Here is a 19,065-nt window from a genome sequence, read left to right on the forward strand (position 1 = left end):
CTATTCTTCTGTAGTGCTAAATCAAACTCAATTTTGAGGCAGAGCTGTGAAAATACTATGAAAACAAGCATTCAGTTAAAGATGTTATTCATGATATGACTCACCAATTACTAATACAATTATAACACTTATTGCAATGAGTAGAAGTTCAATTATATTACAGCAAAATACAAAATTGATGTTTCTTACCTTTTCGTTTTTAGGGATTTGAAGCATCTAAGTCACCTGTTGTAGCTGTCAGTTTTCAATCATTATTTATGTCAGATGTGTTATTCACTGACGAAAGCCAGGTTTTCCTTGCTCCCCTTAAAACACTTAGAACAGTTGTTTTTGTATCTTGATTTTTGACAAGTACTTTTTGTGTCAAAAACATTATGTCATAGCATATAAATCACTGCTTCAGTCCCTGCATGCATGACTTTCTAAAAAGAGATTAAGATCTGTTAGATTCCTTTAAAGTGAAAAACCGATAAAACAGAACAAAGAGAAAAATTGTTTACTACATATCATCCACATTTTAATTCAGCTTATAGCTTTTGCTTGGCCCACGTTATACAGCAAATTTAATTAGGAATGTGAATGAGGCATTTTTGTGTAGATAACATGATAGTCCCAAGGACAACTCTAATGATAAGAATTATGCAGATGATGTAATACAGAATTGTACACCTGAAATCTATGTAATTTTACTAACAATTGTCACCCCAATAAATTTAATAAAATAAAATTAAAAAATAAAAGAATTATGCTTTAATTGATTTTGTGATTTTCCTAGGAATTTCTATATCTTGTACCCTAACAAAAGAAATCTTGCAATCTTGTCAAAACTTAACTGGTTATTTAGGGTTGCTGTTTGTTTATTTGGTTTAGGTGGTCCTGAGAAATATTCCTTTATTTTCTGTCTCTCTCCTCTTTTAAGTACAATTCTTGGTTCATGGAAAAGAAGCATTCTCTGGTGTTAAAGCACCTGGTGCCTCAATATTCATATTTTTTAAGCTGAAATATCACAGTAAGATCATTGTGGATAGAAAAGAAGGAAATAAATCAGCTTATGAGATATTATCCTTCACTTTACATAATAAAAAACAAATACAGCTGTCGTATTCTAACATTCACCATAGGTAACTTGAAAATGTGTATCACTACTTAGTGACAAAAGAGAGAGTGTCTATGGCTATGGGATATACAATATTCTGGTAACGTGTCACATTAAAACAAAGTAAATTGGCTCCTGGATGGTAAAACGGCAAAGAGCTTACCAAAGTGCTGAATCAGAGGCTCAATGTATAGAAAAATATCTCCCCCATTTAGGAGTGAACAACAAATTGGTGTTTATTAATCTTTGGAACAGGTTATAGCATTGTGCAGTATTTTAAAACTACAAAAGTATTGAAGTGGACTTTGATATGTGAAGAGTTGTCATTTTGTGACAGGAACCTGCATTTCTGACCATAGTGCTTGCTCTGAGGTGTGCGGGAGCTGTCCTAGTATTTTAACTTCTCTTTCCATAGTGCATGTGATTCAAGCTGGGGTCGATAGGATTTTTTTTTTTTTTTTCCATTTACAACCTGGAGCTGGGAGCGAAAGTGCTTCCACAGTCAGTTTGCAATAAGAGGGAGTAAGGCCAAAATGCAGTAAGAACAGAGAGAGAGAAGAAAGACTCTTGTTTGTGTTTGAACTCTTGTGTCTAGGCTCTAAAAATCCCAGAAGCTTCTGTGCTAAGGTTTGGTACTTCATTTCTGTGAGATTCAACAGTTTCTTTTCAATAAATATCCGCCCTCTTTTTTTTTTTCTTCTTTTTTTCTTACTTCCAGAAGTTCAGGTTAAGGTTCTATCACTTTCAACTGAAGGAATAAAAGAATCCTGGCATATATTCAATATATACAGATATTTTCAATATAATTATGTATGTTTATTTGAATCAGAAAAATATTTAAAACTCCAACATCTTTTAAGACTAGCATAATAAATTTTAATTCAATAATAAGGCATATTGTGTTATGTGGTTTCAAGGAATTTATATAGAATGTATTTATTTTTCCTTAAGGTCTCCAAAGATAAACTTTTATTTTATTTCATTTTGATATCGAGTGAGAAAACAAGTTTCTCGGCATTCATTTATCAGTAAACATTTATTGAGAACTGCATTATACTACCAGTTCTAGGTGCTGAGGACACAATAAAACAGGCAAGATGTCTGCCTTCATGGAGCTTACATATGTGGTGTTACAATTAAGTTCATGAATTCAACTAAAAAAAGTGCTACACATCTCATTGCTGAATATAACTATGGTCATCTTTGAAGTACTCCCCTTGGAAAGATATGCACCGGTGCCAACACCTAGTCCACCTTTCAAAGCAATTTGGGAACTCTTTCTGGAATGGCCATCAGAGCTGTCATCGTATTACCCTTGATGTCCTGAATATCACCAAAATGTCTTCCTTTCACTATTTCCTTAATCTTCAGGTAAAGAAAGAAGTTATTGGGGGCCAGATCAGGTGAATAGGGAGGGTGTTCCAATACAGTTATTTGTTTACTGGTTAAAAACCCCCTCACAGACAGTGCTGTGTGAGCTAGTGCATTGTCGTGATGCAAGAACCATGAATTGTTGTTTTTTGTCTAACTTTTTCATGCAGCTTTTTCAGTACTTCCAAATAGTAAAGTTGGTTAACTGTTTGTCCAATTGGTACAAATTTATAATAAATAATCCCTCTGGTATTAAAAAAGGGTAGCAACATCGTTTTGACTCTTGATTTGAACTAATAGAAAATTTTGGTCGTGGAGAATTGGCTGACTTGTATTGTGCACTTTGACCCTTTGTTTCAGGGTCTTATTGATACACCCATGTTTCATCACTGATGGTAACACAGCCCAAAATATCATCTTGCCTCTCCAAAAGTTCTTGGCAAACTTCGACTCTCCTTTGCTTTTGTTCATTAGTGAACTCCTTTGGGACCATTTTGGCACATACCTTTCTCACGACAAGGTTTTTAGTTAAGATTTTCCTAACTGCTTCTCTATTGATGTTTATTTGGTCTGCTATGCTTCTCACAGTCAGCTGATGGTTTTGATGTACAGTTTGATGAATTCTTGCAATATTTTCATCAGTTCTGCTCGTTACTGGCCACCCTGACCTTTCTTCATCAGTGATGTGTTCTCTCCCCTCAGAAAAATGGATAAGCCATTTGTACATTGCTGTTTTCTTCATGGCATTACTCCCATAAACTTGGACTAACATGTCCCTGATTTCACTTCCATTATTTCCAAGTTTAATAAGAAACTTAATGTTCGTTGCTGTAATTGAAGCTCAGAAATTATCGCGATGGCATAGAGAAACATACAACAACAATAATGAAAGCCACTCAGCAAGACACTGTCACATTTCAACATGAACACAGCTGTGAGACACTGACATACCAAGGTTATAGAACCTTACTGAGCTGTTTGTACAGTGCTGTCAATATAAGCACATGGTGGCAATTTGGCGAACTTAATTGGCAGACCTCATATATCTTTGTTTAGATTTACTTTTTAAATGGATGGTCTAGGCATTATGATATACATACTTCACTTTTCATAGTTTATTTAAAAATCAATACTTCTTAAAGCAGCATGTATAAATCTTACCACAATATGGGTGGGTTTATCCTATCTATTTGTGATGTAATTGTTATGTATACCTCATTATTGAAAACCTATAAACAATGTCATAATATTTGCTTTTAACTCTCAATCAAATTGTAAAGATCTCAAGAGGCAAATAGTATATATTTATCAATATATTTACTATTTCTGATGCTCTTTCTTTATTAATGATGTTTTGAGTTTGCTCTAGTTTCATTTCCTTTTTGTCCAGATAACTTTTATTAGCAAGTCTACTGGCAATAAATTCTTTTAATTCTATTTCACCTGAGAATGTTTTTATTTCACCTTTATTCTTGAAGGATATTTTCATTAGATATCGAATTCTTGGTTGACAGATCCTTTCTTCCAGTGCTTTTAAAATGTTGTTACATTTCCTCCTTTTCTCTGTGGTTTTTGATGAGAAATCCACAGTCATTGTAACTATTGTTCTTCTACAAATAATGTGTCATTTTTCTCTCGATACTTTTAATTTTTTTTCCTGTAGTTTCCACTAGTGTGCTGTGTATGAACATTCTGCAAATATGCCAAAGATTTATCCTGTTTGAGATTCATCAAGCTTCTTAAATTTGTAAATGTAGACCTTTTACCAAATTTAGGAAGTTTTCATAACTATTTTTTCAAATATTATTTTCTGCACTGTACTGTTTCTCTTCTCCTTCTGGGATTCTGATGACACGGATGTTAGATCTTTTGCTATTGTCTCACATATCTTTAAGGCCTTGTTAAGTTTTCAATCTTTTTTCTCTCTGTTGCTCAGATTGGATGATATCTATTAATCTGTTTTTAAGTTCACTGAATCTTGTCTCTGTCATTTAAAATCAGCTATTGAGAACATCTCGTGAGTTTTAAATTTTGGTTATTATATTTTTTAACCCTAAAGTTTCCATTTAATCTTCTTTACATCTTCTATTTGTTTGCTGAAACTTCTTATTTTTCCATTCATTTGAACAGTATTCACCCTTACTTGCTGAACATTTTGGTAGTAGTAGCTACCTTAAAATTTTTGTCAGATAATTTCAAAATTTGTGTCATTTCAGCATTGGCATTTGTTGATTATTTTTTCTTACACGGGTTGAGGTTCTCCTGGTTCTTAATATGTTGGGTAATTTTGGATTGTAGCAATAAAGTATTTTGAATATTAAGTTATGAGAACTGGGCCTTGTTTAAATCTTATAAATGTTGATATTTTTGTTTAACAGGCACTTGACCTTATTGGGTTCAAGCCCCTAGTTATTGTCAGCCTTCTATGAATTGTGATTTCAGTGACAGTTTTGTTTCAAAATCTTTGCTGAGCTATGCAAATTTGTCCCACATCTGGTGGCCAGTCCGGGAATTGGCCAGGATTTTATCTCTCTGTTCAGTCATCAAAGTCTTTGATATGAGGTCTGAAAATTAAGTTTGTGAACTTGTTGCAACAATGTTGCTAGCTTTTTGATATCAGAGGGATTATTCATTATGAATTTGTACCAATTGGACAAACAGTTAACCAAGTTTACTATTTGGAAGTGCTGAAAAGGTTGTGTGAAAAAGTTAGATGACCTGAACTTTTTGCCAACAATTCATGGCTCTTGCATCATGACAATGCACCAGCTCACAGGGCACTGTCTGTGAGGGAGTTTTTAGCCAGTAAACAAATATCTGTATTGGAACACCCTCCTTACTCACCTGATCTGGCCCCCAATGACTTCTTTCTTTACCTGAAGATAAAGGAAACATTGAAAAGAAGACATTTTAATGACATTCAGGACATCAAGGATAATATGACAATAGCTCTGATGGCCATTCCAGAAAAGGTTCCAAAATTGCTTTGAAGGGTGGACTACATGCTGGCATCAGTGCATAGCTTCCCTAGGGGAGTACTTCGAAGGTGACCATAGTGATATTCAGAATGAGGTATGTAGCACTTTTTCTAGGATGAGTTCGTGAACTTAATTGTCTGAACTCGTAAACTGTTTAGGATCAGATCCATGCATGTGCAGCTCCAGCGTAAGCCCAGGAATTCATAAATAGCTTTATGGTACTGCTTTCTCAAGCTCCTTTCTCTCCACTATCTCCTCAGTACTTTAAGGTTCTCTGTGACTCCCTTTTATGGCCCTCTGGCTGGAAAGCCAGGACTTTATTTACCCTGCTCTGCAATAGAGTTCCTGCAACTGTACCCAAGTTCAGGTCCAAACTGAAGCTTGTACCAACTTTGCAGAAAGTTCTCTCTGTAGTCATCTATTGTTATCAGGAGAACAGACAGATGAAAAAAAGTAGAGGGTTTTGTAACCTTTTTGGAACCACAGATCCCCTGGTCAGAATTTCCTTGGAGTTCTTGGTGCCTGTGGGCTTCTGCTGCCATGGCTACCACTGCCCGCCTCTCCTCAGTCTTGAACTAGAGAGCTTCTTCCTGAGATCTTTGTGTCTACGCCAGTGTGTACATCTGGTTTTTGGCCTGCCTGGAAACCAAGCTGTGGGATACTAGAGAAAAAAGATAAATTCACTATTGATTCAGGGATGCTTTGAATCCCCGTCTTCTTCCCAAATATATCTGCTGCTTTTCACTTTTAAGAGTCCTCAAATATCTGTTTCATCCATTGTGTCCTGATTTTACGACTGTATCCAATGGGAAAGACAGGCTGGAGGGTGCCTACTTCATCTTATCTAGAACTGGAACTGCCCATATCTACTTCTTGACAGTGATTGGTTAAGGAATAGCTTTTAACTCAATTCTGGCCAATGAGATGTAAAATGAATCCTACTGTGGTATGGTCTCATAGCAATGTTTTCTCACTAATTAAGAGAGACACACAAGAAGAGATGCTTTCTTTATTTTACTTCTGAATACTGTGATATCAAGATGTCATATATCAGACTACTGCTGCCATTTTGGTACCAGCCATGGGATAAAGGCAACACACAGATGACAGTGTAAACACATGAAAAGAACCTGGGTCTTTGATGACATGATTGCATCTGCTGTACTTCAGGACTTCCTCTGATGACATACCTTCATTTAAGCTTGTTTGAGGTTTGGGGGTTTGAGGTTTTTACTTGCTGTCAAAAGTATCTTAAAGTACAGTATTCTTCTTTCTATATTCTGTACGAAGTTCTTTTGTTTGTTTTGTTTTGATCTGAACCTTTCAGAGAGTTCCCTCTGAGATCATCTATTTTTTTAAAGCTATCCTGTCCAACAAGATAGCCAACAGTTACATGTAAACACTTAAAATGTGGCTATTCCAAAGTGAGATGTGCTATAAAGTGCAAGGCATACCAAATTTTGAAAATTTAGTTAAAAATAATGAAATAAAATATCATAATAAATTTTAAAATTTTTTACATGTTGGAAGGATAATATTTTAAGATACTGTTTTAATAAATATTAAATTTCATTTGTTTATTTTAACTTTTTAAAATATGGCTTCTAGGAAATTTAAAATTATATACATGACTCACATTATATTTCTATTGAACAGCACTAGATCCCAGGCTTATGTATCCAACTGCTGATTCGACAGCTTCATCTAGAAACTGAGTAGGCATCTCAAATTTACTATGTCCAAACTCAACTTCCTATATTTCTCTTCAAATATGTTTTTCTGTAGTCTTTCTCATCTTAGTAAATGACAACTCAGTACTTCAAGTTGCACCGGTCAAACTTTGGATTTATCCTTGGTTCCTTCTTTTTCCTACCTCCTATATCTATTGGTACTGCATGCAGACACTATCTATAATCCAAACATATTGCACTGTGTTCTGTACGTCCACTTGAATTCATGCTACCATCATCTATTACCTGTATTATTGCAACTGTCTCTATTTTAAACAGAAACCAGAATGATCTTCTTAAGGAGTAATATTATTTCACTTCTACATCCATGGTCCTTCAGCGGTGTACCTTTCCACTCAGAGTGAAAATGAAAATCTGGACCTGGTACCTCTTTGATCTGATCACGTCCTACCCACTCCCTCATTCACTTCACTCGGGTCATGAGGCCTTTATGCTGATCTCAGACTTGTCCAGTGAACTCTGCAGGGTCTTCGCACTTAACGATGCATCTACCTGTATGCTTTTCTTCCAGATGTCCCCACGGCTTGCGCTCTTACTTCCTTTGAGTCTCTACCCAAAAGTCTAAAATTTTACCGTGTGCCTCCAGCACATCCTGCCTCCCTTATCTTTTATTTTTCACCATAATATTTATTACCATCATACATTGTTTATTTTCTACCCTCCTTCCAAATATAAGCTCCACCAGGGCAAGGATTTTGTCTATTGTATTTCCTGCTGAATCTGCAGCCTCCAGCACAGGGGCTGATGCATGGAAGGTACTCCATATCTATGAATCAATCATTTCTTATTCTCTCTTTAAAGATCATCCAGATTTCCTTTTTACAGTTTACCCCTTGTTATATTCTGAATTTTGATATGCTTTTATTTCATACTCAAATAAAATTTAAATTTAAAAAAGAGAAAGAAGTAATAGCTTCAGAGTAGTTTCTCCTATATTCCATTTTCTCTCTGAAATTATTCGCAGGTGCAAATAAGTACCTCACTGACAATTTCCTTAAGAGGGAAGTAAGGCTTCTAGCAAAATGACCAGGTAGTTAATTTTGTAATTAATATCTTCTGCCTCTGTGCCGGTTTTATAATCTGCATTAATGGGGAATATTTATTTCCTGCCGATCTTTCCTTCCCTATAGGGAGCTAAAGTAGTTAAACTATCAGCCTCTTTCTGCTCCATTTACTCACTTTGTCCCTGGGAGGTTTTGGACTTGAAAGGAGAAACTGGGAATGTTTGTGTCAGCTTTCCCTTGTTTCACCTAGGAGTGAGTCTGCCCACCGAGAGCTTAAGTTTCCCTTTGCTCATTCTTTCTCTAAGTAATGTACGACTGCATAAAACCATCATCGGCTGTGAACAACGGGCTTCATTTTCCTAATTTAGGGGTTACTACTAGAAGCAATGGTGGGAAAGAGAAATGCTATTTACTGGGGCTTCTTCAAGATTTAAAATCTCTGCCAAAAAACATCATCAACTTCTTCTAACTGGCCTTGTCATCTGTGGTTATTTTAATAATAGTATCATTTCAATTCATGATTTTTAGGATAATTTTCTAACTGCTTCTCAGTACGCTACCACAGTCAGGTGTATACGGTATACATGGCATATAGTCCTACCCTTCAAATATTTCTGTTTATTTGGAATACATTAGTTTTCCATCATCTCATATCATTTACTAAGCTGTGGTGTTCAATATGAGGCTCTGTATATCACCTTATGTTGTTAGATTTATTTATTGTCCATTGTTTGCATATTAGTATATAGATATCTGAGACTATGATGTTACTGATACCTTTCTTAATAACTTTCTCATGTGACTTATTGAATCTTTGCCATCATTTTATGTCTTCCTGATATATTCTATAACAGTGATTTTCAAACAGGGACGCACACAACCCTGGGGATAAATGAGCTTTTTCAAAGGATATGGTATTAGAGTTGGGTAATTTAAGAGAAATGCATTGTGGATTCTATCGTAAATGATGCATTCAGCAACACCATTTGTAAGTCCAGCTCCTAATGATGATCTAATATATCTCTTCCTTCGGCTGTTAATTTCCACTGACCCGCCTCATTATAAATAAAATAATCATCCATGGATACATAAACTAATTAAAAAATAAAGAGTACCTTAATTTCAATGAGATGAATTATCAATAAAATTTTACTTTTATGTTTACTAATTCTAACAATATTTAATATATTTATGTTTTCATTGATTATGTACTAACAGTTTTTTAATGATAATTCAATCCAGAAGAAAAGTTGTCATACTTAATGGTCCTATAACATTTTTGAAAATTAAAAAAATAATTTATACACATATTTTATTGAAGAGAATATAACAGGTTGATCAATGAAAGACTTTTAAGCATAGCAATATATTGCATTAAGATCAAATTCTTTTGGGGATTGAGGAATGAAAATGTAAGTTCAGAGAGAAAAAGGAATGATATAAGATTTCTAACTGGCAAAGAAGAGCTTGTCCATGTATTCTTCAAATTATTATGTTATTGAGATTCATTTGACTCATATGAAACATGATGGAACAATTCTATTTTAAAATGCCATTCTTAAAATACACAAGAAATTATATCCTTTGCAATCATTTATACATATAATAAAGTTTTTAGATGTTAACTACAAAATGTGGGGGGTATATCAATAATTTAAAAAATCTTTTATAGAGTATAGGAAAAACACTCTTTTGAATAAACTGTCAAATTTTATCTGGACATTCCCCCCCCACCACTCATCCTATACGATATAAATTCCTCTTGAAGAAGTTAGATAGTTTGTGAGTCAATACCTTACCAATTGTGTGACATGAATACATTCCTAACTCACCATGCCCATAGTTTAGAAATCCAAATCTCATTCTTTGATTTTTATATCTATATCTATATCTAAATCTAAATGTCTATGTCTATATCTAATCTATGCTTATACCTATATCTATACCTATACCTATACCATCTATATATCTCTAATTACTCACTTCTCACATATTACTTTATTTTTCCAAATCCCAATGTTCAGAGAAAAAAAGCAACAAAAGCATTCAACTATCTCACTTTCTTACAAGGCTACAAGTACTTAAATTTTCTATAGAAGATTTCATAATCCCTTTGGAAGGTTCCCAAATCTCTTGTATGGGAATTTTCCCTTTTCTGACCCCTATCAGAAGAAGAAGAATAATGCTTTCTCTTCAAAAGGTCCACTTTTACTCATATGGTTGTATTTATATACCTATAAATACATCTATATATCCATATATCAATATATCTATATTCAGTCTCTTTTTCCCGCATGACATGCACCGATGTAGGAAATTACTAAAAATTTATTTTGTGTATTTAAATCCACACACACACACACACACACACACACACACACACACACACATATATATATATATATATATATATATATATAGAGAGAGAGAGAGAGAGAGAGAGAGAGAGAGAGAGAGAGAGAGAGAGGTAATTTTCTACAACTGGGGTCCCAATATATACTCTGTTGTTTCATCTCATTATTCTTAATTACAACTTACAAAGTACCAAGCTATATTCAACCATGTCCATATTGATGGCACGTAAAAGACTTTCAAGGCTTAATCTCTTAGTCACAAACAATGTTGCAAAGAACATTCTTATGAATATATCTTTGTGCTTTTGTTTGATTATTTCTCAAAGATAGATTTCTGTAAGTGGAATTACTTGGTCAACGACTGCACATGTTAAATTTAATGGATATTATCCTCCCAAAACTGCCATTTTACATTCAAAGAACAATTGAAGAAATATGCTTCCTTATACGTCTTCATAAAAATACATATAATCCAATTTTATTATGTTTTTTCAGTCAAATAGGCAAAGAATAATTTCTTGTGGTTATTTCAATTTGTATTTCTCTGACTTCTGGTGCATTGCTCTGTAAGAAGTGGCATGCACTTAATTTGAGTTCCAGTAAGTATATCACTGTTCTTTCTCCCCTAGCCATGTTTATCTACTCAGTATTATCTGGTACGGCTTTTGATTCCCTCTGACTCTTAAGAAACATATTCCCCAGTTTACTTTTTTGGATCATTTCCTCTCTTATGTTTTTGTCTTCATCTTTTTAAATAAACTGTATAGAGAGGTCTTCCTCAAGCCTGTCTATTTCACCTTAAGCAGCTGACTTGCTTAATGTAAATAGCTGGATATTGCTTCTGGCAAGAACACCAACCAAGGACACTCCCGGAAGGGCAAAAGGCATAATCACCTCACCTTCCATTTCCAGTCCTCCTGCTTTTGGTTTGTTTCTAACACTTTATTACTAAGTGTTAGAAAGCTTTTTTTTCTTTCTTTCTTTAAGGTGGTGCTGTTGAAACTTTTCCACAAAAATTGCTTCTATAAGCAGAGATGATGAACTTGGAAATAATGACTTGTTTTCTTATTTCAAACCTTTGAGTAAAATTGAAAGTATAAGAACATTTGCTGCTTTATTGTCAGTTCTTTTACTCTCTGCCAAAGAGTATCCTGGTTCGAAGCACTGTATGCAGTTGGAGGAAAATAAAATCATGATTAATTCAATTCAGTACAATTTTACAAAATGTATATATTGCATGCTAAACTTCTATTCAGTAATTATATACGAATTTGGGGAAAGTTTTGACTTTTGACCTAGTAGAAGCCCTGAAAGTGTCTTTGGGACCTCCAGAGTTCCATGGACCACACTTTGAGAAGAACCATTAATCTAGAACAATGGTGCTTCATCTGGCCGAACATGAAAATCATTTGGGTACCTTGAGTCTCAGTCCCAGAGATTTTGATTCAATTACTTTGGGGTAGGTTTGCCCATTGGTATTTTATCAAACTTCCTATGTTATTTTAACATGTAGCCAGAGTTCAAGATCACTTCTGTAGGACATAGCATTTCACATTGTAGACACTCAGAATTTATTTTAGAATTGCATTAGAAAACCTATAAGCACAAACACATTTAAAAGATATTTAAATTATATAACACAATGTTAGTTAATATTGGGTAGACCAGGGTTATTTTAGATGGAGAATGGGTCAAAGCAATTTCAAGAACCTCTTTCTCAGTATTACAGACACCAAAATGGTGTTTTGGAGCCTCATTGTCATTAGGTACAGGCCGTTGATATCTATCTATCTATCTATCTATCTATCTATCTATCTATCTATCTATCTATCATCTACCTATCTACCTACCTACCCATCCGTGTGTGTATACACATATGAATTGAATATGTAAATCAAAGAGTGAAATGCTTATTCATATGTGTTTTCACTTTACTTACATTAAAAAAAAATCTATCAACAAGATGCTTTTCCTAAGTTATTACGAAACTCTCTCTGACATCTCATGGGGCAAATCCATTTCAGAGGATAAATCATCGATGGAAATACATTAGAATATGAAGAAAGAAGGAGAACAAAAGTAGATTTAGAATTTACTAGTTATGTAGTAGTTTTTCCAACTCTTGAATATAAGAGGGGATGGCATTGTTATTGGGTTCTTCTTTGGTCACTTCTCCTTGTAAGACATACTGAGCTGTGGGCATTCTAGAATAAAAAGAGAACCAGGGATGAAGTTCTTGATAAAAGCATGATTAAGGTAGAAATTCTTATAGTTAATGCTTTTACCCTGGTACATGTGAAATATGGATAATTTGCTAAGAAATTAAGTAATTTATATATTTGGAACCCTCATTAATATATATTAATGTTTTGATTGATGGTAGTCCTTTGGGGTTAAAATAAAACACTGAATCACTAATGAATTTAATTTAGATAATTTAATATTAATGGAGACAGACAAATGGAGTTGAGTTCTGGCTTTTATTATTATTTTTAAAATAAAAAGAGAATTAAAATATGTTATAAACCTAAACGTAAAATATAAAACCTCTAGACAAAAACATAGTAGAAAATCTTCATGGCCTTGGGGTAGGCAAACATTTCATATATAAAACTAATCTAAAGCACCATCATAACATTTAAAAAAATGATAAATTGAATCTTATTACAATTGAAACTTCTGATCTTCCAAAGACATTCTTAAGAAATACAAAAGAGTAAGCCATGAATTGGGAGGTACTATTTGCAATCTGTGTACCTGATGAAGAATTTTGTCCAGAATACATAAGCTCAACGATAAGACAAACAATCCAATTTAAAAAGAAAATGAGCCAAACATTTGAGCAGACACTTTATAAAAGAAGATATAAGATTAATAAGGATATAACAAGATTTTCAACATTATGAGTCATCAGGGAAATGCAACTTAGAGCCACATGATATTCCACTCCACACCCACTAGAATGGCTAAAATTAAATAGACTAAGCAAATGTTATCAAGAATGTGGAAAGACTGGAACTCTCATATGTCACTGGTGGTAATGTCAAACAGTCCAACAGTTCCTTATAAAGTTACATATACATCTACCATTTGTTTCTAGGAACTGTTCCATTCTTAGGTATTTACCTAAGAATAATAAAAGCATCTGATCACTTACAAAGACCTGTACGTGTACGTTCACAGCAACTTTATTTGTGATAGCCCAAAACTAAAAACAATCCAAATGTCCATCAATGGGTGAGTGGATAAACTATAGGTAATAGAATAAAAATGAACAACTAATACACACAACTGCATCGATAAATATTTAAAAACAACATTATGCTGAGTTAAAGAAGCCAGACACAAAAGAATCCACACTTTATCTTTTTGTTTCAGTAAAATTCTAGAAAAGACAAAACTAATCTTAGTGATAGAAAACAAAATAATGGGGCTGAGGGCTGGAGAAAGAGGCCAAGGGAACTTCTTGGGGTGATGAAAATGTTCTAGAATTTTATTAGGATGGTTACATGGGGGGTAAATTTATTTTCAGCATGCATCAAACTTACACTTAAAATGAGTGCTTTTTATTGCGTATGGATATGCCTCAGTTTAAAATAAACACATCAGTGTAGATAATGTGTTCTAGAAGTTTAGAGATAAAAGCTATCATTAGGGGATGGTAGTTTGGAAATGTCAGGCCTGGTTAAGCACTGTGGAAAGCAGCTGAAAATGGAAGGAAGATCACACTGGTCTGAGAGTCAGATAATCCTGCTTTGAGGAAACTCCTTCTCATCCAGATTTTTGTACGGATTGTTAAGGGGCCAAGATCTTTCTCTGTTATGCTCAAGTTCAGAGGGCAGCCAGGAACTGGATAAGTGAAAACTCATTGTGTATGGTCAGAAGGAAACTTAAAAATTTTTTCTAATCAGTTGCAAACAGACTCTTAGACGATACTCCAAATTGTTTGACACAAAGCTGCTTTGAAAATGTATCAGAGGCCTCTCGGTCTAAGAAGGGCTTCAGAGTGGATTTGAAGATTTCTTTCATTTTGGCCAGAGAAAAGGCCAGAAGTAGTCTAAAGATTAATGTTAAAAGTAAAAATATATGCTGCTGTTTTTATTTCTTTCACTTTTGCCCAAAATGGTGCGTCACTTTCAATAAAAGTTACAGATTTAGAATGTTTGATTCTCATTGTGTATGTTCCCTTTCTAAAGCATAAGATTGCTCAAATTATCCATTCTCCATAGGAAAAGCATTCTCTCTCTCTCTCTTTATATATATATATATATATATATATATATATATATATATATATATATATACACACACACACGCACATACATATATATGTAATTTATTTATATAGAATTTATTTAACTTTTTATTTTGAGATAACTGAGAGTTGCATGCTATTATACAGAAACAGTACGGGAAGATTCTGTATATCCATCACCCAGTTTTCCCAATGTTAACATCTTGGATAACTATAGTATAATAGCAGACTGGAAAATTGCCATTAAAAACAATCCATCGACCTTATTTACATTTCTCCAGTTTTATATACATTCATTTGAGAGAGAGAGAGAGAGAGAGAGAGAGAGAGAGAGAGAGAAAGAGAATTTAATTCTCTGCAGTTTTGTTGCATGTGTATATTCATGTCACCACCACCAGTCAGGATATAAGAGTCCCATCGCCACAAAGATCCCTTATGTAACTGCACCCACGTCCCTCTTACTCATCCTTACTGCTGTATATAACTCCTGGAAACAGCTAAGTTCTTCATGTATATACTTTTATCATTTAACGAATATTACAGAAATGGGATCATAATCATATAGAATACAACATCTTGGGGTTAACTTTTTTTTTCCACTGAGCATAGTTCCCTGGCGATTTATCCAAAGTTGTGTGTATCAATAGTTCATTTCTTTTATTGCTGAGTTCTATTCCATGGCATGGATGTATCACAGTTTGTTTATCCATTCACCCATTGTAGGGCATTTGGATTGCTTCCAATTTTTGATCATAACATAGTTGTGAATACTCAGGTATATATTTTTGTGTAAACATAAATTTCCATTTCTCTGGGATAAATGTTGGAAAGTAGAATTGGTGTGTTGTATGGTAACTGCATGTTTAGTTTTTTCTTTTTTTTTTAAACTGCCAAACTGTTTTCAAGTATAGCATAGCAATTTTGAATTCCCACCAACAATGCATGACTGATCTAGTTTCTCTACATCCTTTCCAGCATTTGGTACTGTCACTTTTTTATTTTATTTTAGCCATTCCGATAGTTATATAGTGATAGTTCCTTGTGGTTTAATTCACAGTTCCTTAATAAAATTGAATTAAGCCTACAGATCAATTTGGAGAGAACTAACCACTTTACTATGTTGAATCTTTCAATCTGTGAACATGGTATTTCTGTTTATTTAGATTGTTATTGACTTTTTTTTATCAGCATTTGCAATTTTCAGCATACAGATAGTATGTATGCATGTATTGTAAAGTTTATGCCTAAGTATTTCATTTTCTCTGGAGTGATTATAATGTGTTTTAATTTTGGTTTTCATATGTTCATTTTTACTATATATAACTAACATTGATTTTTGTGTATTGCTCTTTTATCCTGTGACCTTGTGGAAACCACTTTTTAGGTGCTAAGAGTTTTATTTTTGTATAATTCTTTGGATTTTCTAAATAGACAATCCTGTTATCTGCAAGTAGGGAGAGTTCTACTTATTCATTTCCAACCTGTATATGTTTTATTTCCTTTTCTTGCCTTACTCTGGTGGCTAGAACTTCTAGTATGATGTTGAACAGGACAGGTGACAACAAAACCCTTGCCTGCTTCCCTATTTTAGGGGAAAGCATTCTGGTTTTTCACCATTAAGAATGACAGTTATAGAGTTTTTCTATGCTCTTTCTCAAGTTGATGCTGTTTTTGTCTATTTCTAACTTGCTGAGAGTTTTTAATTTATGGATGAGTATTGGATTTTGTCAAATGTTTTGTCTGAATCAATTGATACAATGATTATGTTTAGTCTGTCAATTCCTCCTCCTCATCCTGTAAGTTGAAAGCTTATGATGATGAAATTTGCTATGTAAATGAAGTCTTGGTGGAAAGCAGGTATCAATCATGACAAGGAAAAATTAAAAGGAGTTTGGAAGAAAATAACGTTCAAAGAATGAATTCATAATAGAACAGGAATTCCCTATTGCACATTAAAGTTGAGTGGAGGTCAGTGGACTTAAGTATAAATTCTTAACAAATGACAGTATAAAAAAGGACATGTACGTTTGAGCTCTGGGGCAAATATTACCTATTGAAATACAAGAGCCACTATTTTCTGGGATTCACTGTGCCTTAAATGTAGTATTTTCATTTCAAAAACTAATATTAAGCAGTAATATTTCTTCAACTTTACAGGGACTTACAATCTATTCATTCTACCCCATTTTCTCTGTCTTTAACTCTCATTTCCTCACTAACCTCCTCACTCAGTTTTTATTCCATGGTTCATATTTACAATTGCTCCCTTGCCAATACCCTTTACCTCCCTTACCCTGCTCTGCCTCTGTTGCAGTTTCCTGCCCCTTACTCCTATTACATCCAACTCTCCAACTACTCTAGGCCTGTACCCACATGGCATAGAATGGCCCCAGAAAAACTTTAAATTTGTGTCCACTAATATCATGTGGCTATTTAGTCCCAATAATAGTAAAGGCCAACATTTCCATTTTCAATTTACTCATTTTCTTAGACTGCTATAGAATATATTTTACCTTTTCGCTCAAACCTTCAACACTATCTTACCCACTCAGCTGATGACCTTGCTTCCTATTTTCACTAAGAAAATAGAAACAATTGGGAGAGAATATTTAAAAGCACCCACTACCATATATACCTACTTAACTACTTCCTACTGGTTCCTACAGATGAATTGTGCATCTTCAAGGCTTACCTTTACTTCTAGAACCTCATTTTAGGACATAAGTCCAAAACTCTTCCCCTTCCCTCCTGCATCAAGGTATTTTCCCCAACTGGATCATTCCCATCAGCATATAAGCACGTTATAATTAACTCCAACCCAGAACAAAACTCCAATAACAGAAAATAACACTGAAAATATTTACCTGTACTCTCCACTCACCACTGCTCTCTTCCCATTCGCTCTCGAACTCTCTCCAGTTAGGTTTTGTCTCCAACAGTCTCCAGAGCCTGTTCACGTGAAAATCACTGATGGCCTCCACATTGCAAAATAAAATGATCGATGCTTCAGCCACATATTCTTGACTATCAGCAGCACAGACACAAAAATCTTTATCTTCCCCTCACACCTGCCTCTCCCTAAACCTTTCCTATCTTTGTAAATGTCAACTCCATTTTTCTAGTTGTTCAGATCAAAATACTGGTGCCAGTCTTGAGGTCTCTCACACATACACCATGTACAATCTTTGAAGCAAAACCAAATCACTTCTCACCACCTGTGCTGCTACCACCCTAGTTCAAGCCATAATCATCTCTGAACATGAACTATTTCAATAACCTCAAACTGTTCTTTTTTTTTAATCTTTCAGAGAATTCTCATCAAATTCACTAGAAGGATTTCTCTAGAATTCACAAGATTGTCATTCCTCAGCTCAAAACTCTCCAATGATTTTTCATCACTCTCAGATTAAAGGCAAAGTCTTTACAATGGCCTGCAAAACCTTGTACAGCCTTGGATCCCTATTATCTTTTGGGTCCCACCTCCTTTCCTCTCTGCCTACCCTACTCCATTCTGACAACACAGGACTTGATATGTCTCAAACATAGTGGCCACATTCTTGTCTCAGGACCTTTGCTCTTGCTGGTCCCTCTCTTCAGTTATCTACATACCTCACTTCCTGTCATATTTAATATTGTAAGACCTCTTCCTGGGCTCATGACTTTCATCCCTTCTTTTATCCCCATTTATTTTACTTAGAAAATTTTCCATTATATGTCTCCCTATTAGATAGCAAACTCTACAAGGTCAGGAATTTTAATCTGTTTTGTTCACTATACCAAGAACAGTACCTTGCACACAGTTGTTTCTTAATAAATATTTGCTCATTAAATGAACGAATAAACACAAATAAATAACAGGGCTGGTAATCTTGGGACAAGTTTCAGAAAAGAAACCTTGTGATCTAATGCTTGCATTAATGGCCATACTGAAAAGAGACTGATATATTATAAGTTGGGGAACCCGTCGTAGGCCCCTCCTGGTGGTCCTGGACTATCAAAGGAGAGCTGTAATCCTTTGAGAGGTGTGAGGCAGATCCTGGACCAGAAGAACCTATACTCAGGATTCTCATCAGTACAGAGATGTGGGTTACTGAGAGGGCTCCTGGATGAAATCGAACCAGCTGTGTGTGCACACAGCATCATGTGACATGACCAATAAATGTGGCATGCAGTTCAAGTTGCAATACTTCTTGACTTTAGAAATATCAAAGGGAATGAAGATATTGGCAATGGTTTTCATCATGCCACAAATAGTG

General features: G+C 34.5%; 1 protein-coding gene across 8 annotated transcripts in view; it reads right to left on the reverse strand.

Moving 5' to 3' along the window:
• Positions 1-19,065, reverse strand: part of LOC148759092 (uncharacterized) — a 40,795-nt gene that overhangs the window by 6,588 nt on the left and 15,142 nt on the right. For 2 of the 8 annotated variants that reach the window (XM_088800831.1, XM_088800836.1), the window contains exons 3-5: positions 17,674-17,784; positions 11,454-12,758; positions 190-422 (exon numbers count right to left, since the gene is read on the reverse strand). In XM_088800831.1, coding sequence (XP_088656957.1) covers positions 17,763-17,784 — 22 coding nt within the window. In that variant the 3' untranslated portion in view covers positions 190-422; positions 11,454-12,758; positions 17,674-17,762. Of the gene's footprint in view, positions 1-189; positions 423-5,915; positions 6,107-11,453; positions 12,759-17,673; positions 17,785-19,065 lie in introns of all 8 variants that reach the window. The other 6 variants (XM_088800835.1, XM_088800837.1, XM_088800827.1 and 3 more) reach the window with 4 other exon arrangements.

This window comes from Rhinolophus sinicus, chromosome 1, assembly GCF_057876585.1.
Source record: "Rhinolophus sinicus isolate RSI-liver-muscle chromosome 1, RSI-T2T, whole genome shotgun sequence".
Classification (NCBI taxonomy): Eukaryota; Metazoa; Chordata; class Mammalia; order Chiroptera; family Rhinolophidae; genus Rhinolophus; species Rhinolophus sinicus.